Source organism: Phodopus roborovskii, unplaced genomic scaffold (assembly GCF_943737965.1).
Source record: "Phodopus roborovskii unplaced genomic scaffold, PHOROB, whole genome shotgun sequence".
NCBI classification, from domain to species: Eukaryota; Metazoa; Chordata; class Mammalia; order Rodentia; family Cricetidae; genus Phodopus; species Phodopus roborovskii.
In genome coordinates, this window is record NW_026126567.1 from 113,223 (window position 1) to 135,567 (window position 22,345).

Here is a 22,345-nt window from a genome sequence, read left to right on the forward strand (position 1 = left end):
TGCCAAGAAAGGGAGTGCCTGAAGGTAGGGTACCAAGAGAGTCAGATCCCTGAGGGAGGAGTTTCAAGAGAGGATCAGAGCCTTGAGAGAAGATTTCCAAGAGAGCTTCAGAGCATCAAGGAGAGGTGCAAAGAAAGGAGAGACCAGAAGGTGTGGCTGAGATGTCAAAACACAAAGGGAAGTGCACCAGTACACCAAGAGGAGAGAGAGAGGGGGAAGGGAGGAAGGGAGGGAGGGGAGAAGAGAGAGAGGGGAGAGAGACTTAAAGGAAATGCAAAAAGAGATGTTTAGAACCCACCAAAAATGGACCGATGAGGGTAGGAAGTGTCTGAACCTCAGGAAACTAACAAAGAAGGTTGCAGCAATAAAGAAAGGATACTAAGAGAAGTTTAGAGCCTTGAGAGAGGTACTCAGAGATGTTTGCTGCACTGAGGGAAAGGTGTCAAGGGAAAGTTGGAGCCTTGAAGTTCAGTCCCCAGAAATTTTGAGTACTGAAGAAAGGGCCCAAGAGAAGTTTGGAGTCCTGAGGGAGGGTTCTAAGAGTGTCAGAACTTCTTTAAAAGAGCACCATGTGAGGTTGAAAGAGACAGTAGGAACCCTGTCATATACCAGGAAATGGTTGTGGCCCTGAGGAAGAGCTGGTGAGGGAGGTTGGAGCCCTGAGGAAATGGTACCAAGGGTAAGCACCAAGAAAAGGTCAGAGTGAGTGAGTCATGAGTGAGAAGTACAAAAGAGACCTAAGTTTGGAGCTGTGAAGTCAGTGGACAGAAAGGGGTCTGCAGCCCCTAATGGAGGAAGGTAGAAGTTTGGAGAGAGGGGACTCCAGAGGGGATCAGAACTCTGAGAGAAGGGTGTCAAGAGAGACTCAGGGCCCTCACTGAAGTGGTCCCAGAGTTTCTGAGCACTGAGGGGAGGATGCCAAGAGAAGGATGGAGCCCCAGGAGACTCTTGAGAGAAATGTATGCTGAGAAGGTTCATTAGAAGGGAGGGTCAGAATCCAAGAGAGAATGAGAATTGTGAATAGAGATTCAGAGCCTGAGAGGAGAGTTCCAAGAAAGGTTTAGATCACTGCATGTGGGTTCTAAGATACTTGGAGCACTAAGGGAAGGACCTAAAGTTAGTGTGAGTGTTTTCAGAGAAGGATATCAGGAGAGGGTGGGAGGCATCTTAGGTGCCCTGTGACATTCAGAACCTTGGAGGATGATCACCAAAAGAGATGTGGATGGATTAATGGGGCTAAGAAAGGCTCAGAGCCCTGGTGATGCTAATAGGCTAGGTACTTAGAGAGAAACTGGTCAATAGATGGTCTGAAGCCGGAGGGAAAGTTATCAAGAGGAGGAGGCTTGTAGGAAGGCACAAGAGCTTCTCAGAGCCCCAAAGACAGGGCTCCAAGGTGAAGGGAGCAAAACAGAGCTGGGTTCCTGAAAGAGGGGCACAAAGAATGGATCAGATCCTAGTGAAAGGTGCTGAGATAGACACACATAGAGACCCAGAGAGACAGACAGAGACAGACTCAGTTAGAGCCTTGAGGGAAGGGCATCAATAGAGGGTTGGCCACTAAGAGAACGGTGTTAAGAGTTGAGGCTTGAAAGAAGGACACCAGTATGTTCAGAGGTCTGAGGGAAGGGCACAAACTGATGGTCAGAGAGGATCAAAGATGATCAGAGCCTAAGAGCACAGGTTCAATAGAAGGTAATTGGGAAACTGAGACACCCAGACAGATCCTAAGGGAGGAGCAGCAAGTGCCAGGGTCTGAGGAGTGATAACAATAGAGCCCTGCAGGAGGAATGTCAGGTGAGGGTTTTCAATCTTGTGTTGTGAGTGGGGAGAGAAGGGCACTCCTGAGCTTGAAGTTTGAAGAAAGGAATGGAGGAACAAAGTTCTTTGTGTGTGGACAGTCTTTAGGATGGTCTCCAGAAAGAGGATGTTGTTAAACTTATTCCAGAAGGGACTTCTAGAACATTCCCCTGAGTACAGACAAGTCCAGGGGGCTTGCAGAGCTTGAGTAACCAAGCTAGAACATTCCAGAAGGGCAAATCAGATTTCAATGAAGCAACAAAGTTCCAGATATGAGATTATAAGATCCAGCACAATTGGGCTGTTCCACAAGGAGAGCCCAGGTGACTCACCAGGATTATTCTAAAATGCACAAGAAGAAAATGAGCAAAGTTTCCAACAAGAGTAGGGTAACCTTAAATCCAATGTTAGGGTGGAGAGGACAGGTTGGGAGAGGAGGATGTGGAGTATATCCATAGGTGAAAGAATATAAGGGAGAAGATGGCAGAACCATCAGGACAGTTTCAGAAGTGGGAAGCAAGATTCATGTAGGTAGCAGAGCAGGATGGAGTAAGCTAGGATCTGAAGCTCCTATGGTAGGACCAATAGGTTAGGCTGCTGAGGTTGAGGCCATAGCCATAGATAACTCCTCTGTGCATTGATACTGAGGACACAGACCTGGATCAAGAGCCTTGCACTTACAATTGGCCATGATTCTCTTCACTTTCAGGTTCACCTGTGTGTTAGAGATTATGCTTCCCTTCTTCTGGTTAATTCTCCTGGGCCTTTCATGGACAGACACCAGTGTCAACAGGGCCAGTGTGGAAGGCAACAGTACCAGTGAATTGGGCATTGCCATCCAACCTAAGCAAGGCAAGTATGATCTCAAGACTCCCAGTTTGTTGGATGGAAGGAGACTCCACCTAGAGCTGACCAGGGTTATAAAAAGACTTGTTTGGGATTGGGCTCACCAGAATCAGGTGGCAAGCACTGAGCCATCTCATTGACCCTTTTGTTGTTTGAGACAAGATTTGTTTCTTTAGTTTAAACTCTCAGAGATAGCCCTGCTTCAGTCACCCATGCCCTGAGATTATATGTGACCCAGGACATTTAGCTGTTGCCACTGTTCCTAGCTTTTAACAAACAGCTCCAGCCAAACTACTAAGGAAGAACTCAAGAACCTGTACATTCATTCTCATGCACTGGGTGAACTCTCTTTCTGAAGACATTGGTGGTGCACACCTTTAATCCCAGCCAGCACTCAGGAGGCAGAGACAGATTGACCTTTGAGTTCAAAGCTAGCCTTGTGCACAGAGTGAGTTCCAGGACAGCCATGGCTACACAAAAAAACCTTGTCTCAGAAAATCTAAAACAAAAGGAGGCTGGTGTCTACACCAGGCAGCTCTGTTCACTAGACATGTATCATGCTGTCACAATGACACTTTTCCATTTCTAATAGCAAAAACAAGGAGGGGGATTATTTACTTATTATTTTGCCTCATAATAACTTTCTTTCACCATGTTTAGATATGGTTTTAGCATTTGACATGCTTATAGAGGTATTCCTGAGATTCAACATGGTTGAATAGACTGAAGACTATAGAGAGCTGCTGACCAGGAGACCTGAGGGAGCATCTGCCCATACCACTTCTTGGCAGGGACAGCAGGTGCTGAGTCCAGAGAAGCCCTGGAGGATTGTGGTGTCCTGGGTGGCCACTGTCCCACAGAGGGATAGGCATCTTTGAGGAACTTAGCTGATTTCCATGTGATTGGCCTTTTAGAAAAAGGAAAGTTTCTTGGTGGCTCCACTGCTGTTCTGGGACCTGGTCTGGCTCTGCCTTAGACTATGCTAGGATGTGAGGTCTATAGGCCTTGGGGTGGCTTGTGTAGAGGACTGCATTGGGAAGCAGCTCTGAGAGGAGGATGGTGGGAGTTTAATGGTGGAAAGACTTCTTGGGGAGACACTCAAGAGGAATTTTCTTTCTGCAGCTCGTATTATGAAATGTCATTTTTGTACAACAATAAACACTTTTAATTGTGGTGGCTCAAAAGACTGTCCTCAGGATTCTAGACGCTGTGGGACAATTGCTATACGTAAGTATCTGTTTTCTGGCACCCTGTAAACAAGCCTATCTGCACAAGTTTAGGGGACAGGGTCAGTCTGTTCTCCCCGCAGCCAGATGCACCAATCTTCTGGAAGCTCCTTAGACTGAAAGACTGTTCACAGGCACTGGGTTCAGCCTACTGATACAGCACTGTGCATCTGCTCATGAGGCCAAGGGCCTGTGGTTGATAGTGAGCTCACAGACTACACTCCCTGAATGTCCAGGAAAGGAGAATACTGTGGCCCCCAGGCCTTTGTTCCTGGGCATCTCTCTATTCATATGGGCACACACACTGATTCAGCTTTGCTGAATCCTTGCAGGTGTGTTGGTTTCTGATCTTGTGCATACACATCCTTCATTATTTACTTTTCTATTGCTCTGATAAACAGCCTGATGAAGATACTTTAAAAAAAAATAGGCATTTGATTAGGCTTATGTTTTCAGAGGTTGAAGTCCAAAATGGTGGAGGAAAGGTGTGATTGCAGAAACAGCTAAGAGCTCACACCTGAATCTACAAGTAGGAGACAGAGAAGAGCTAACTGTGAAAGGTGCTAAGATTTTGCAATCTCAAAGCCTGCCCCCTACCACTGACACACCTCCATGTGCCCACACCTTCTAATTCTTCCCAAAGGGTTTTAACAACAAGATATCAATTATTTATACATTTGAGCCCATGGGGGTAATTCTCATTTACACAACCACACACTCCCAACTAGTCAGATTCAAGCACTGAGGTGCCCAGTTACTCAGGGTGATGCCTGATGATGAGATGCAAAAGCTAGGTCTAGATCAGGACAAAAACAGGCAGAAGAAACTTTACTTAAGTAAGCAGTAATCTGTTGTGGAGGAGACAGGATAGACTCTAAAGAAGATGTAAAAGTCCTCAGTCATGTATATCAAGTTACATATGGAATGGGCAGGGCAAGAGACAGTATTTCTAAATTGTAGGCAATCAGGAGCTCTGACATTCTCATTTTAAATGTCCCCTATTATGGTGTCTAGATTGAATAGCACAAAGGCTACACTCACTATGGCTGTACATCAGGGATGGAAGAACTTTGCCTGGAAAGAAACAGGCAACAATGGTCTTAGTCCTCCTGAGTTCATGTGGGTGGGGGGCTGCTTGGTTCATGATCATAAGGTCCTGATGTTGAGCAGCAAACAAGTCTCAGGGCTGTGGATGCTAAAGTAGTCCAGGTTACTTCCACAGCAGAGGAACTAAATAATGGCTGCAGATAACCAGGGGAACAAGCAGCAGCAAGGCCTCAAGACTTTAGCCCAAGGCATCCAGTAGGGGTGTTGCCAGTAGGGCTCAGTTCACACAAGCATAGTTGGCTGAAACCAGTGGTGACAGAGGTCTTGTTCTCTATGGAGCCTTGCTAGGAATGGGCCATCTAATCTGTGCTGGAGAACATGCCATCAAGGTCCCCTGTGCTTTGGACATAGAAGCCAAAACTTGGACAGCCAGGCAGAGGGTTGGGGGAGGACTTCATCCTGAAGTCATGAATGTGAGCACTCCTCTGTGCCCTTGATCATCTCTGGAGTCTCAAAGAGCAAAGCTTCTGGTCACTGTTTCCTTCTAGACCTTGGTGATGAACTTTAGGATAATATTAGAACCAGCACTGAAGAAGATATTTCATTAGCATTGCTGTGTGTCCTGAGACTAAATTGTCAGCTGGGGAGGGACAGTGACAGACATATGAGGTAGCAATGCATAGACAGGTCAGTGTGGAATTTGGTACTGGAGCAGTATACCTGGTCCTTTTCTATCAAGCATTCTTGACAATGTCCTCTTGTTGAATAGTACTTTCATACATTGTAAACAAGTGTTACTATATCTGGTTCAGAGCTGAATAGCCAATACCTAGACAGGATTTTCAGGGCAGAGGGGATGCTGCTAGGAAGGGTGGAGCCACCAGCTAGATGAGGAGGAAGTATGAGATGTAGGATATGAGTTTACAAGTCATGAGCCATGTGCCTAGTTGTGGTTGACTATGGTGCTGGGTTTACAATGGAGATGAATGTAGTAACTCTCCTGCTGGCATCCTTTCTAGGTATGAACTCTAGAGCACTCTTAGTCTTCAAACATTGCATGAAGGACTGCCCGTTTGTGCTTATTCAGCCTCCACCAACTGAGTTGTCAAGAAGGCTTCCAAACACCAATAGCTTCTACTATTCCAACTGCTGCTCTGGCGTTCTTTGTAATGATGGAGGACCTACTAATGTAGAGAGGGACTTGTTACCTCCCCTTGTGGTTGAAGAAGATGTGGTTGCCAGAGCTGTGTCTCCGGAGGAGTGCAACCTTCTCCTGACCCTTGCCTTAATCCTCTCCAGCAGCATACTGACCTGAGAAACCCTCCCTGGGGTGTAGTCATTTTCCCACAGTTGTAAGAAATTTTGTTCTTTGATGTTTCCTTGTGATGCAGAGACAGTGTTCAGACCATCTCTTGGACCTAATCATAGCTTATTGTAGGAAAGAAATAAATTAATGCTTTCTTGAAAATGCCCCTGGCCGTTATTTCTTGTTGTTCTGGAGCTCTCTACTCAGAGAGAGTTTTGGTCTGGGCTCTCTACTCAGACCAACTCCTTCCTCTTCTATATGCTTAAGCACACTTTGTGGGATCATGGTTTCAGCTGCTTGACACCCTTTAAACACTGTAGGTTAAATAATCATCTCACTAGGTGAGGGGGACCTTGTTTGGGGGATCTTGGCAGATTCCATGGCAGGCAAGGGTGACTGAAGTGAAAGGACAAACATGCCAGCCAGCCAGACCTTAAGTGAGATGTTTCATTAGAAAGGGGAGGGAGGGGGAAGGAAAGAGAAAAGAGGTAAAGAGACACAGAGACAGAGAGGGGACAGGAGAATCCTGTCTCTCCTAGGGGAACAGAAGGAAAGAGAGATATAATAAGATTGGAAAAGAGAGTGTGGAAAAAGAGTAGGAGAGAGAGCATAAATGGGCAGAGGTCTTTCTTTTAAAGTGGTCTTTTGAACCTGGGGTGACTAGGGTACGTCCTGAGTGCATTCTGCTAGGTGATAGGGGCAAGCCAGCATAATGTCTGAATTCTTACATTCCCACCTTATTATGAAAAAGGTGAGGAGTTAGGCATGGCAGGTTATGCAATAAGGGTGTCAAGTTCTCAAGGTTACTCCCTGCTGACCTAGAAGGCATCAACTATCTTTGCAGGATCTGAGAAAGCTGGGGTGCTACCACATCTTGGGGTAGCTGGTTGTTTCATTGCAGTCCAGGATGTATGGGACTCGCTGGCACCTCTTAGACCTGGCAAGAAATTGGCAGAGCAGAAGACGAGGTTAAGTTTATGTAAAAAAGAAAAAAAAAATCTTAGGTCCTAGCACTTGAGGGGAGAAGGATCCTAAAATGAGGAAGGGGTTCCTGAGCACTCCTAAGATGAGGCAAGGGAGTCTCGAGACCAGGGAATGGTTGAATAACATTTATTTGGAGTGAATGTGACCTGTTTGGATGGGTTCAATTAAGTTCCGTGGATCTTACAAGAATCCTTTGAGTTTGTAAAAACTTAAGTTTTAGCACATTTATTGATTAATTTTAAGACTATGAACAGTAGCATAATGAGTTAATGATATCTGATAACTTGCATTTGTACAATTTAAGCTACTTTGTTATACCTTAAAACATTTTTAGATCCTTACATCTTAAGCTTTTATAGTCTATAAGCTTTATACCTTAAAACACCTTTTTAAACAAAGGAATGGTAAGAAGTTATACTGAAACCAACAGTCATCACACTGCATTAGAGTTCTTGAGCAGAATAAAATTTTAGCTGAATTAATGATAACAGAATGACACAAACTTACTAGCTGGCCACATGGACAGACACTCCCAAAGTCCCTCATAGTTGTTGAGGGCAGAGGCTTTATGGATGGCTGCCTTCTGCTATTAGCTCAGGGCCTGTGGATTAGGAACTCTAGGAAGACTTGCCTGCCGCTGGCCTTAGCAACATGGAGAAAGTCTATTCCACTTTCCTCTTGTTCACGGTCTGGAGTCCTTTGCGGCAGTTGAGGTGAAAGGTAGGTTTGCTCAGTGGTTAGCATTACCACTTCCATGGGTGGAATTTCTTCAGTGTCTACAAATGTTCTTGGAGGAAATTGGGTGGTACCAGCACCTGGCCTGACTCTCTGTTATAAAAAGCTTTTTAATAAGATATTTTACATGCCATATACTCTAGATCTCTGAGCATTTTGAGGTCTTTCTATTTATTATATCTCACCAGACAAAATTTGTCTTTAGTTATTTGCCTTAAGCACATTGGTGGCTAGGTAAGGCATTATCACTGTAATTAACTACCCTGTACTTAGTATGGCTAGAATGACATTAGTTAAGGAGCTGTCTGGAAAAATGGATCCAAGCTGAGAGGCTATGGAGAGATGTTTTATTCAGAGCCCTCCAGCCTGACTGCATCTGGTTTTAACTTAGTAGGTTAAATTTATGCCTGTAAAGGACAAAGAAATAGAGAAAATTTTCCTTTTGTAATAGAAGCTTAACCTTTGTAAACAGCTTATGGGAAGGACTGGGAGGTGTAGATATTTTGCTAATTTGAAATAGATCTTTATAAATTTATATATTTTTTAAATATTTTTTATTTTTATTTATTTTTATTTTAATATTTTTATAAATTTATAAATTATAAATTTTTATAATCATTTAAAGATAAATAACAATTTAGAAATAATTGAGACTTCACACAGTTGAATGTAAGTTGCATAAAGAGTTAGCTAACATTCACATATACAAAGTTAAATTTAAATCATATGTGCAGAGACATGAAGGTATGTCAAACAGGACTGGGTAAAAGTAAGAATGGGAGTGATGGGAGATGTCATTCTGTAAATATGTTTCTCTTATTGGTTAATGAATAAAGCACTGTTGGTCAATAGGAAAGCAAGATAGGTGGGACTAGGAGACTAGGAGGAAAAAGGAAGTAGTAGACAGGAGATCCAAAATGGAGGACGGAGAGAGCAGAATGCCAGCTCCTCTCTCCGGTAAGAAAGGACCACATGGAAGTACTTAGATTAATAGAAATGGGTTAATAATTAAGACAGAGCTAGCCAATAAGAAACTAGGAATTGACCAACAGCATTATATCAAATACAGAGTCTCTGTGTGTTATTTGGGGCTGGCGTGGCAATGGCTCCAGGCCAGCAGAAACACTACTCATAACATGGGAGAACCAGAGTATAATCTCTGATTTGTAGCAAACAGACAGGACTGCTTGTTTGTTTCTGTTATGCCTACTGGGTTTCCTCAATCTCCAAGGAAGTGACTGCTGACAGCAAAACCAAAAGATTTTTTTATTGCTAAGAACTGAACTGGCTGAGACCTCACTCTATCAGAAGAGTAAGGCGCTCATGTACCCTTTTTTTTTTTTTAATCATTCCTATATCATATTCCCCATTTTCCTTTAGAAAAAGATCTTTGAATTGAACTCTTTTGTTTAGCTTTTTTCTTGACCGTGACCAACAACAACTTGTGACCAACCACCCTTTAAGGATAACTATCACAGTTAAATAAGGATCAGGATAAACAAATAGGCCAAATAGATGTTTATTCAGGGAGAAATAACTTACAACCTAGACAGATGAACACCAGGAAATTCAACCTGATCCTCTCCTGTCCAAGTCACACCAGCAAGAGAGCTTTTCCTGGCTCTTCCCCTCCCCCCCCCACTTCTTTCCACAGGTCACTTCCGCCCATCGCTCCACCCCCCAATGGGCGTGGTCAGTGCCACAGAAGGACTATCTCACTACAATTCCCCTTTTAGTCTAAAGAAAAGATTTAGGCTTAATACAAAACTATAAACAAAACAGTGAATAACAAGTGTGCTCTAAGAAAAGGAAAATCGAGAACAAAATGACCTACATATCTAGTCCTAGGGTGAAGGCATAACGGAGTTTACAATAGATGTCCTAAGCTGGAAAACGTAAATCTAGTACCTAATATATCTAACTAGGAAGAGAGAATAATAGTTGTGATCGTTTAATCTTCAACCTCATCAAGACCTGAGAAGGAAAATAACAATACTAGAGTAGACAGGAAGTGCAGATGGACAACTTCCAAAAGGTGCAGCAAGGACAGAAACAGCAAGCCACCTGAACAGTCACCCTAGGTCTCACAGCAACGTTGGTACACCCAGATTTGGCTATGGCCAAGAGAACTTGACAGACCACAACAACAGCAGGGAGGTAGAATGGCTGTCTTAACCTGACTTGGCAAGGTCAAGCAGTCTTCTATATTTGTCTCCTGCAAGCACATAGGACTGCATGTCCAAATCAGTGGTCAAGGTGGGGGCAATTCTTTGCCCAACAGGCCATTAGCTGAGGCGAGAATGAACTCCAGCAGGAGCAACAACAGTGTCCAACATATTTTCGGGAAAGTGCACGGTGCTGTCAGGAGCAACAGTGTCTCATGTCAATGGAGTACTAATATTAAAACATTTAAATGCCATGTTCTGCATGTCTATGAAGTGATTGAAGATTAAGCATCTATATCTGACTAATCTCATGGGTAGAGGAAACATGAGTGAAGATAATCTGTAATACTCAGGAATTTAGCTAAAAGACTGATTAAAACTTCCCTGAGTAAAGCAAGAACAAATACTTAAACAATATAACTATTTACATATACATACATGTAAATCCCTAAAATAGAGGTAGAGTATAAGTGTCAAGACAAGAGGTAGAACTATAAAGGGCAGCAAGATAAATAATCCCAAATTGTATCAATATACAAAATGTCTTGAATACAAGAAAAGTATACATACATAGAATATGGTAAAAAATAATGTGCATAAAACATTGTAAGTGGAAAGATTTAACACAATATAACAAAATATAAACTTAATTTTACATAGCTTACTACATAAGAATACATAACAATGTAAGCTGTTTTGAATGTTGGATCACCAGCGACTCTGTTTCAGGGGGCCTGGCTTGATCAAACCACATTAGTCTGGAAGGAATCCACAGCTTTTTATTTTCTGTGGAAACAAAAATAGAAATCCTTTTCCCCAGTAACTTGTCCTTAGACTTAAATTTTTGAGTCAAAGCATTTTTAAAATATATAAATTGAATTAATCCAGCAACATTTGTTTTAACAGTTGTTTCCTCAGCAGTCAAACAATATAAAGACAATATAATACCATACAGTAACCAGATTCTCTCTGAGCTTTTCATCTTTACGTGGCTTTATTATTACTCCATTTCTTATACTTTTTATTTTTTATTTTTTGAGACAGGGTTTCTCTGTGTAACTCTTATCTGTCCTGGAATTCACTCTGCATACCAGGTTTACTTTGAAATCACAGAGATCTGCTTGCCTCTGTCTCCCGAGTGCTGGGATTAAAGGTGTGTGCCACCACACCCAGTTCCTTTTTCTCTTTTTAAAACCATTTCATTTTTTTTCCAGTTCTACATATATTTTAAAATACACTGTAAACCTTTAGAGGTTTTTCTTAATATGAATCTGTCTTTACTGTAAATCTTTATCTTTTTCTGGCCACGAGTCTTTTATCTGGTAAATAACAACATTGCTAAAATGAAATTCATAGTTGTTTCTGCGGCGGTTTATCAAACATGGTGGCAGCTATATTACCTCCAGCACTGAGAGCTGTGGTCACCACCTTGGTCTGCTTGCTGCCATCCAGCAAGGATGCTGCCAGCTTGGAGATGTGGTCACTGCCATTGCCATCTCTCATACACACCAATAAATTGTTAGCAGAGTTTTTTAAAAGCCGTGGGGTTTTTTTGCCGCTTATGCTGAGTCAGGAATCTTCCCTTAAAGGAGCCGCACAAATATCTGCTTGTCTCTCGCAAAGCAGAGTTCATCCGAGAAAAATGCTGCTACCAAGAAACCTTGCTTATCTCTGTTCTTTTGTTTCTAAAACCCTTTTTTAAGCTTTTGTTAAATTTTAAGTGGAAGTTTTTACTAGCCATGTGGGAGCCATCTGTAAGGAGTCCACGTTGGGTGCCATTTGTAAGGAGTTAGGGTTTTTCCGCCTGCCGCTCGGTCTTGTCCTGCTGCCACGCCAGCCCCAAATAATGCACAGAGACTCCGTATTTGATATAATGCTGTTGGCCCATTATTTGTTTCTTATAGGCTAGCTCTGTCTTAAGTATTAACCCATTTCTATGTATTTCCACGTGGTTTCCTTACCAGGGAGTGAGGCAGGCATCTGGTCTCCCCGGTCTCTCCATGTTGACTCCTCCTTACTACTTCCTCTTCCTCCTTGACTCCTAGTCCCTCCTATCTTCCTTTCCTATTGGCCAACAGTGCTTTATTATTAACCAGTATGAGAAGCATATATACATAATGGCATCTCCCATCAGATAACAAACATCCATAACCCATCTTTTGGGAATATGGGTTCTCTAGACTGCTTCCTGTTTTCTGGAGGCACTGGCATCTGTAACTTGAATAACAAATGACCCAAGATAGATATTGGGATTCAAGCTGATGGTCAGATAAGTGAAACAGCCAGCAACTAGCTCTTACTTCTATCTCAGACTGAAAAGGTGATCCTGTCTCCATGAACTCTCCACCAAACCTCTGACTGCTGCCTCTCCTCAATGTTCCTGGGGAATAAATCTACATATGAGATCCTTTGCTTTTTCCATTTTTACCTCCATAGTGCCGGATTAAAGGCATGTGATTGCAAATGCTGAGGTCACCTTTGTGCGAAATGTTTTTCTTTAGGCCTGGATCAATTTCATGTAGCTCTCAGTGTGATCTTGAACTCACAGAGATCCATCTGCCTGTCTTCTGAGTTCTGGAATTAAAAGTGTGTGTCACCACTGTCTAGCTCTATGGCTAGCTAATATGGCTGCTAGGATTAAAGGTGTGCATTACTACTGCCTGACCTCTATGTCTTGTGGCTAGCTTTGCTTTCTGTACCCTCAGGCAAGCTTTATTAAATCATAAATAATATATTACCACAGGCACCTTTGGGGAACCTTGAGTAAATCAGGATAATTGGATGGACTATTTTACCAGCAGCCTTGAAGCTGTTCTGCATGCAGAACTCTGATGAACCTGCAAGAGAGGTGTTTTGGTATATTGGGTCATCTGGGCCACCCATTTTTATTGGGTATGGTCCCCTTGCTCTGAAAACACATAAACTTTTAAAGGTAATATACATACCTATATTAATACAACTTTAGACTGTGTATTGTATACAAGTTAATCACGGATTACTTTTGGTTTTATGTTTGAGCGGTTAAAATATGCATTACATGTTTTGTAGTTTTTTTTTCAGATTTATTTTTTTATGTCTATAGCCAGGATATTCAGTAGGTATTCCCTGAACAACCTGATCTATATTGACATGGAATGAATCCATAAGCTCTCATTTCCTGTGCAAATAAAAGCATAACCTCTTCTCCAAAGCAATACACCTTTTGAATTTCATTTTGAAGTCATGATATCCTTAAAATTTATAGGTTGGTTTAGAGAAACATTTACAGAATAATATCTTCCAACATCTCCTCTTTTCTGTCTAAAATAAAAGAATGGTTTTAACTTTAATAAAGTAAAATATATAACAGATATCAGATAAGAACTTTTGTTAATAATATTTAGTTCATTAGCATTTACCAAGATTTAAAGAAATTATTTCACCATCTATCCTATCTTTGTGAGTTTAACATCTTATATGTAACATTTCTTTAATCCTAGCTAAGAAAAAATTTAACCATAAATATCTGTCTTTAAGTCCATCAAAGATCACAGAAGGATAATATATAAAATAGGAAATCTAGAAACGACAGAGACATCTTGCTACCTGGTCAGTCACCTGAAGTTCTTCTGTAATGTTCCATCTTCAGCCCATAGGCCATAGTGTGTCTGGCAGACTCCTCTGCAATGCAGGAAACTTTAAACTGTCCACCTGTATTGGCAGTTTGTCATTCATTTTTCTCTGTGTCCTGCAGAATGTCTGGAAAACTCTTCCATTAAGCAGAAACCCGGTAGCACTGCCCATCTTGTTTCAGCAGTCACTTTTCTGTGGGCCCTGCATGTCCAGTTTATACAACATAAAGTCAAACAGTCCAACAAGAGCAATATCTTGCCCAAATGGCTAGTCTTGCCAAATTGGAAGCAAACCCCATAGTGAAGTTTCTTCCATGTCCACCTTCCTTTCTGATGCAGTTGGTGTTGCCAGGAGCAGTTTGCCCCACTGTTAAGAAAAACCCTAAACCATTTTAAATGCCATATTTTGTAGGTCTTTGAAAGGTTTGAAGAATACTTATCCATTTCAAGTATATCTCTGAATATCTAGAAAGCATAACTAACATAACTATAAGTTTTGACGATTATCAGTAACTATCTATAATCTGTACTAAATTATACATATTTTTAAATGAGCTACATAAGCACAATATTTAAACAAGAGGGGAAATATACTTATCACAAAATTGACCTTAAATTTATATCAATAAATGACAATATATTCCATAACAAATTATTCATTTCTATGCCTAATCCCCTTTTTACCTTTAAAAAAGAGATTGGTTGTGGTCATTAACAATTTATAAGCATCCCTATTTAAATGAAAACAAATATTTATAAACAATATTAGAGAATTTGTGCATCAGTCTTTCCAAATTGCTTCCTGCTGGTAGGGGGTGCTGTCTTGGGGATCCTGAGAAGATTCAGAAATCCTGGCTGTAGTGGTCTGCAAGGCTGTCTTGTCCCAGCTGTTTTGAATGTTGGATCGCCTGGGACACTGTCTTGCTTGATCAAACCATGCTAGTCTAAAAGGAATCCACAGCTATTCGTTTTCTGTGGAAACAAAAACAGAAATTCTTTTCCCCAGTAACCTGTCCTTAGACTTAAATTTTGAATTAGAATAATCCAGCAGAATTTCTTTTAACAGTTGTTGCTATTTCCTCAGCAGTCAAAAAATTACAAAGACAACACAATAGCATACAGTATCCAGACTCTCTGTGTGCTTTCCATCTTCACCTGGATTTTTTATTACTCTATTTCTTCATTTTTTGAGACACGGCTTCTCTGAGTAACTTTTTCCTATCCTGGAATTCACTCTGTATACCAGGTTTGCTTTGAAATCACAGAGATCTGCTTGCCTCTGCCTCCCAAGTGCTTTTATAAAAGGCGTGTGCCACCACACCCAGCTGCTCTCTTTCCTTCTATATTTTTAAACCACTTTACCCTGTTTCTTTTTCTCTCCCAAGCCTAAGTATATTTAAGAAAAACCTTTAAAGGTTTTTGTCTTTACTGTAAATCTTTATCTTTTTCTTGCCACAAGTCTTTTATCTGCTAAACAACATTGCTAAAATTAAAAGCCATAGCTGTTTTAGCCACTGTCTTTCCAAGATGGCAGGGGGGGGGAGTACATTTACCGTCACTGCCATTGCCAGCTCTCGTACATACCATTTAGTTGTTAGCAGGGTTTGCTGCTTATGCCTAGTCAGGAGACTTCCCTTAAAGGAGCCATGCAAATCTCTGCTTGTCTCTAGCAAAACAGACTCCAACCGAGAAAAAAGCTGCTACCAAGATCTGTCTCTGTTATTTTGTTATTAAAATCCTTTCTTAAGCTTTTGTTAAGTTTAAGTTGAAGTTCTTAGTACCCACGTTGCAGTCGCCATTTTGTTATGAGCAGTTTTCCCGTCAGCCTGGTCCCACAGCCATGTCAGCCACAAACAATACACAGAGAAGCTGCATTAGTTATAAAGCTGTTGGCCTGTTACTAGTGTTTCTCATTGGCTTGCTCTGTCTTAAATATTAACCCATTTCTATTAATCTAAGTGTTTTCACATGATCATATCTTACCAGAGAGAGGGTCTGGACCTCTTCCTCTCAAATCCCTACATCTAGATTCTCCTCTACTACATCTTCCAGAATCCTCCTTGTCTCCTAATCCTGCCTATCTTGCTTTCCTATTGGGCAACAGGGCTTTATTCATTAGCCAATAAGAGAAACATATTTACAGAATGGCATCTCCCATCACCATATATAAGGGAATGAACACAACAGCAGATATTGGCAACTTGAAGTAGTATTATGCAACTTCAACAAAATTATATGTATATGCAAAACACAAAAACTAAATAATATAGATATGTTACATTATCAAAGATCAAGATTCCTGAAAGTCCAATTTAGATAATGTCCAGAACATAAGAATCTATAGACAGGAAATGCAGTAGCACAGACTGGATATTGGGTTACTACAGCATGTATAGCACAAGATAGGGATTGTGAATGGCTCTGAAGTTTCTTTTGAGGAAAAAGCATTTTAAAAATTGACTATGGTGATGATGATGACTATGGTTAAAACAAACATACACACATTTGTATTTTACATATTAAATGGGTGACTAGGGAATTATGTGATTTTACCTTAAAGTGGTCAGTAAGCATGGGAAGCACAAGGTCTACATGTTCCTGTACTGTGAATTTGCAAATGTGATTGCCCTTTACATGGGTAGACTTCTTAAATGTGGGTAGCCTCAGACGATTCTGTTGGGGGCATTGTGAGCAAATACTAAGGGACCTTGAAAGAGGATTTTCCTCTGCACACTGTAACCTAGACATTCTGTGCTTCTAGACTGTGAGTCAAAAAATTTGGACTCACAGCTTCTGTATCAGAACAGACCTAACAAAACCCAAGGCTGATGCCCTGGCCCCCAAATTTAGAATGAACCAGACCTATCAGAACCACTTGTTTGTTTGTTTGGTTGGTTTCTGGGTTTCAAGACATGAGTTCCTTGTGTAGCTGTGCCAGAATTCACTTTGTAGACCAGGTTTTCATCCAACTCACAGAGATCCTCTGCCTCTATCTTCAAGTGCTGGGATTAAAACGTGCCGCCACAATGTTCAGAGGCAATTCTCAAAGGTGTATATCTCCGTATATCTCACTTATTCTCTTACTCACTCTGCCACATTTTGTAGCTGTGTTAGTGTGAATGCCTATACACACTTCCTGATCATTGTGGACATGAAGAGAACCCACGCCGCATGCATGCAACCAAATACAAAAAGTATGAATGTAATAAAATTCGAAAGTTAGCAGAATCTGCCAGGGCTTGGCCATGGGAAAGATCCTTCAACCTCAGTGAAAGTACATCATGTGGGAGAGGCAAGTCAGTTGTTGAGAAATTTTTCAGTTACATCTTTTCGGTGTTCTTCCCTCAGGGCTCTGAATCCCTATTCTAATTCTTCAGCTCTCCAATGGTCTTTTGGTGCACCTCTACGAAACTCTGACCTTGTCTTGGTGCTTGTAGTTTCCACAGAATTCAGACTATTTTGGTGCTTTTCCTTTATGGTTCTGGCACCTCAGTACTCCATCTGTCTTGGTCCACTTCTTCCCACAGCACTCCATCTCTCTCTTGCTGTTCTTCTCAGCATTCTCAAGTCGTGTGTTGGTGCCCTTCTATCAGAGTTCAGAATCACTTGGTGAATTTCCCCTCGGGATTGGACCTTCTGTTGACATGCTTCTGCTGGGCTGGGCTCTGGCCCTTTCTTGTACTTCCTTCAGTGTTCTGATCCACTTCCGGGGCCCCCACATTGAGGCACTTCTTTTCTTGGCCCATCCCTTGGGGCTATGAAGTTCTTCAGATACTCTTCTCTTGAGGCTTGGACTATACCTTTGTGCCCATATTTCAGGGATTCACCTCTCTTGACAGTCACCTTAGTTCTAGAGGCTCTCTGGCCATCCTTCCCTCAGAAGATTGGGACCTTGTGGGTAGAACATGACGAGAGTGTCGGAACCCTAAGGGAAGGCACCAAAACGGGGGTCAGATCTCGACGGAAGTGAACCGAAAGACCGTTGGAGATTTGAGGGGTTAGGGGACCGGCTTAGGAACGTTGGGAAGGGCTCCAAAAGAGTTGGAAATCTGAAAGAATTGTGCCAACAGCAAACTTGAGACACAAATACAAGGCCCAAGATAAAGCTAGAGACCCGAGGTAAGAGCACCAAGAGGGCTCAAGAGAAATACTTGAAGGAAAGGTACAAAGAGATTGTTGGAACCAAGAAATAAGGTTGGCAAAGGAGGATCTGAACCCTGATGGAAAGAAGACAAGCTCCCGGAAGGCAGGGGACCAGGAAAGGGTTAGAGCCCAGGCGGGTGGTTGGCGGGGGGAGGGGGGGGAGGTGCCAAGGAAGATTATCTGGACAACCTTGAAGACAGAGTGCCAAGACAAAGGTGGGTTCCTGAGGGATGGGCTCCAGATAAGGTCTTAAGTACTGGCAAGGACACCCAAAGTTGGAGCCCTAAAAGCAGGGCCCCGAAAGAGTTTTGGAGGCCTAAGGAAGTTCATTAAAAAGAGGTAGGGCATTAAGAGAGGTTGAGAGAGACTTGTAGCTTTTAAGGAAGTGCACCAAGACATGGTTAGATCCCTGAGGGAGAAATAGTGAGGGTCAGAGATAGTCAGAGCCTTGATAGAGGCTACCAAGAAACAGAGTTCTGAGGGGTTAGAAGAGAGGGCCAGAACTCTGAGAAAATTGTATAAAGAGAGTTCATCCTTCAACAAAGGATTCTTAAGACTGTTAAAGCCCTAAGAGGGGTCAAAGCCTTGAGAGAAGGGAGTCAAGAGATCCTCAGTGCCAGGAGGGAGCAGGAGTTGTGCCAAGAAAGGGAGTGCCTGAAGGTAGGGTACCAAGAGAGTCAGATCCCTGAGGGAGGAGTTTCAAGAGAGGATCAGAGCCTTGAGAGAAGATTTCCAAGAGAGCTTCAGAGCATCAAGGAGAGATGCAAAGAAAAGAGAGGCCAGAAGGTGCAGAAGAGAGATGGACAAAGCACAAAGGGAAGGTCACTCATAGTACAGAGAGACAGAGACAGAGACAGAGGGGGGAGAAAAAGCATCTCAGTTCTCGATATGAGATGATAAGATCCAGCTCAGGCAGACAGTTCCATAAGTTAAACCCAGGGGATTCAGCAGGATGATTCTAGAATGGGGAATCAGGAAGATATGGAAAGTTTCTAACAATGGGTAGGGTAATCTTAAATCCAATGTTAGGGTAGAAAACAGATTGGGTTGGGAGGATTTGAACTATATCCATGGGAGGAAGAATGTCTATAAGGGAGAAGATAACAGAACCATCAGGACAGTTTCAGAATTGGGAGCCAAGATTCATGTAGGTAGCAGAGCAGGATAGAGTAGGCAAGGATCTGAAGCTCCCATGGTGGGACCACTATGTTAGACTGCTGAGGTTGTGGCCAAGGCCATGGATGACTCCTCTGTGCATTGATGCTGAGGATATGGACCTGGTTCAAGGAGTCTTGCCCTCACTGATGGCCATGTTTCTCTTCACTTTCAGGTTCACCTGTGTGTTGGAGATTATGCTCTTCTTCTTCTGGCTAATTCTCCTAGTTCTCCCATGGGTAGATGCCACTGTCAACCATACCAGTGTGTGGAACAATAGTACCAGTGTTTGGGACAAGGGTACCACGTCATTGAGCATTGCCATCCAACCTAGGCAAAGTAAGTATGGTCTCAAAACTCCCAGTGGTATAAGGAGACTCCATCTAGAGCTGACTAGGGTTGTAAGAAGACTTGATTGGAATTGGCCTCAGCATAACCAGGTGGCAAGCACTGAGCCATCTCATTGACCCCTTATTTGTTTTGAAATAGGCAGCTCTGTTTATTAGACATGCATAATGAGGTCACAGAGACACTTTGATTTCTAATAGCCAAAACAAGGAGAGGAGTTATTTACTATTTTATTTTGCCATATAACAACCTTCTTTCATCATGTTTAGACATGGTTTTAGCATGTAGACATGCTTAGAGAAGTACTCCTAAGATTCAATGTGGTTGAGTAGACTGAAGGCTCCCACAGAGAGCTGTTGACCAGGAGACCTGGGGGAGCATCTGCCCATACCACTTCTTGGCAGGAACAGCAGGTGCTGACTCCAGAGAAGCCCTGGAGAAGCTCAGCTGTTTTTCATTTGATCAGCCTTTTAGAAAAAGGAAAGTTTCTCGATGGGTCCATGGCAATCCTGGGACCTGGTCTGGCTCTGTCTTAGACTATGCCAGGATCTGAGCTCTGCAGGCCTTGTGGTAGCTTGTGTAGAAGATTGCATTGGGAACCAGCTGAAAGAATGGGTGAGGAGAGTTTCATGGTGGAAAGGCTTCTTGGGGAGACACCCAACAGGATTTTTTTCCTTTTGCAGATATTATTATGAAATGTCATCAGTGTTCTCAGAAGAACACCTTCAATTGCCCCAGGGAACATCCATGTAATGATGATCAAAGACGCTGTGGGACAATTGCCGTACGTAAGTATCTGTTTTCTGGCAGCGTAAACAGACTTACTTGCACAAATTGGGGGACAGGGTCAGTCTGTTCTCTCTGCAGCCAGATGCACCAATCTTTTGGCAGCTCCTTGGACTGAAAGACTGTTCACAGGCACTGGGTTCAGCCTACTGATACAGCACTGTGCATCTTCTCATGAGGCCAAGGGCCTATGGTTGATAGTAAGCTCACAGTCTACACTCCCTGAATATCCAGGGAAGGAGAACACTGTGGTCCACAAGGCCTTTTTCTCTGTGTTTTACTTTGCCAACAAAAACAACTTTTACAAAAGGAAATCACCAGGAAACCAAGACAGAAATGGCCCAAGGCACACATTTTCCATGTCTTCCAACTCTGGTTCATGGAATTCATAGACGTATGTAATGGTGAGCATTGGCAAAGTTCTCAAAAAATGGAAATGAGTGGAGTTATTTCTCCATCACAGTGTAGTTAACCTTAATTTATTGTGAAGGAAGGAACTGCCAGCCTCTTGACAGGAAGGAACCTTTCTAAGCTTCAGGTAGACAGGGAGACCACTCTGGAATGAGGAAATACTGGGAATTGGATGATTCATGAAGAGAAGTCTTATCAAAACTGAGTAGAGGTAACTGACAGAGCCAAAGTTCAACTATGGATTGAAACAGACTTTATATCAGAGAGGGGCTGCTTGGTTCATGATCACAAGGTCCTGATGTTAAGCAGCAAACAAGTCTCAGGGCTGTGGATGCTAAAGTAGTCCAGGTTACTTCCACAGCAGAGGAACTAAATAATGGCTGCAGATAACCAGGGGAACAAGCAGCAGCAAGGCCTCATCCAGTAGGGGTGTTGCCAGTAGGGCTCAGTTCACACACAAGCATAGTTGGCTGAAACCAGTGGTGACAGAGGTCTTGTTCTCTATGGAGCCTTGCTAGGAATGGGCCATCTAATCTGTGCTGGAGAACATGCCATCAAGGTCCCCTGTGCTTTGGACATAGAAGCCAAAACTTGGACAGCCAGGCAGAGGGTTGGGGGAGGACTTCATCCTGAAGTCATGAATGTGAGCACTCCTCTGTGCCCTTGATCATCTCTGGAGTCTCAAAGAGCAAAGCTTCTGGTCACTGTTTCCTTCTAGACCTTGGTGATGAACTTTAGGATAATATTAGAACCAGCACTGAAGAAGATATTTCATTAGCATTGCTGTGTGTCCTGAGACTAAATTGTCAGCTGGGGAGGGACAGTGACAGACATATGAGGTAGCAATGCATAGACAGGTCAGTGTGGAATTTGGTACTGGAGCAGTATACCTGGTCCTTTTCTATCAAGCATTCTTGACAATGTCCTCTTGTTGAATAGTACTTTCATACATTGTAAACAAGTGTTACTATATCTGGTTCAGAGCTGAATAGCCAATACCTAGACAGGATTTTCAGGGCAGAGGGGATGCTGCTAGGAAGGGTGGAGCCACCAGCTAGATGAGGAGGAAGTATGAGATGTAGGATATGAGTTTACAAGTCATGAGCCATGTGCCTAGTTGTGGTTGACTATGGTGCTGGGTTTACAATGAAGATGAATGTAGTAACTCTCCTGCTGGCATCCTTTCTAGGTATGAGCTCTAGAGCACTCTTAGTCTACAAACACTGTATGAGAGAGTGCACTTTCGTGCATGTTCAGCCTCCACCAACTGAGTTGTCAAGAAGACTTCCCAGCACCAATAGCTTCTACTATTCCAACTGCTGCTCCGGCGTTCTTTGCAATGATGGAGGACCTACTAATGTAGAGAGGGACTTGTTACCTCCCCTTGTGGTTGAAGAAGAAGTAGTTGCCAGAGCTGTGTCTCCAGGGGAGTGCAACCTTCTCTTGACCCTTGCCTTAATCCTCTCTAGCAGCATACTGACCTGAGAAATCCTCCCCAGGGTGTAATCATCTTCCCACAGTTGTAAGCTAGTTTGTTCTTTAATGTTTTCTTTTGAAGCAGAGACAGTGTTTGGGGCATCTGTTGTGCCCATTCATAGCCTGTTGTAAAAAATAAATAAAGGCAATGGTTGCTGAAAAATGCCCTTGGCTATGTTTTCTTTCTGTGCAGGAGCATTCTGCCTGGTCTCTCTACACAAACCAGCTCCTTCCTCTTCTGTTTCCTTAAGATTTCCTTTGTGGGTTTAAGCTGCTTGGCATCCTTTAAACATTGTAGTCTAAATATTC

At 42.6% G+C, this 22,345-nt stretch overlaps 2 protein-coding genes across 2 annotated transcripts; both read left to right on the forward strand.

The window, feature by feature from the left end:
* Positions 1-615: 615 nt before the first annotated feature.
* Positions 616-6,261, forward strand: LOC127235222 (glycosyl-phosphatidylinositol-anchored molecule-like protein). Its single transcript, XM_051202462.1, has 3 exons — positions 616-641; positions 2,507-2,649; positions 5,936-6,261. Exons 1-3 carry the CDS (start codon positions 616-618, stop codon positions 6,229-6,231), a joined length of 465 nt encoding a protein of 154 aa, XP_051058419.1. The 3' UTR covers positions 6,232-6,261.
* A 1,596-nt stretch (positions 6,262-7,857) lies between these two features.
* On the forward strand, positions 7,858-22,045 carry LOC127235223 (glycosyl-phosphatidylinositol-anchored molecule-like protein). Its single transcript, XM_051202463.1, has 4 exons — positions 7,858-7,919; positions 19,191-19,354; positions 20,047-20,151; positions 21,750-22,045. Exons 1-4 carry the CDS (start codon positions 7,858-7,860, stop codon positions 22,043-22,045), a joined length of 627 nt encoding a protein of 208 aa, XP_051058420.1.
* The last annotated feature ends 300 nt before the right edge of the window (positions 22,046-22,345 follow it).

Bases quoted from the DNA above. Each gene is read 5' to 3' on its own strand.
- LOC127235223 (XM_051202463.1), top strand. From the start codon at position 7,858: ATGGAGAAAGTCTATTCCACTTTCCTCTTGTTCACGGTCTGGAGTCCT. The intron at 19,355-20,046 runs GTAAGTATGGTC...TTCCTTTTGCAG, and splicing joins TGCCATCCAACCTAGGCAAA to ATATTATTATGAAATGTCAT. The intron at 20,152-21,749 runs GTAAGTATCTGT...CATCCTTTCTAG, and splicing joins CTGTGGGACAATTGCCGTAC to GTATGAGCTCTAGAGCACTC.
- LOC127235222 (XM_051202462.1), top strand. From the start codon at position 616: ATGGTTGTGGCCCTGAGGAAGAGCTG. The intron at 642-2,506 runs GTGAGGGAGGTT...CTTCACTTTCAG, and splicing joins GTGGCCCTGAGGAAGAGCTG to GTTCACCTGTGTGTTAGAGA. The intron at 2,650-5,935 runs GCAAGTATGATC...CATCCTTTCTAG, and splicing joins TGCCATCCAACCTAAGCAAG to GTATGAACTCTAGAGCACTC.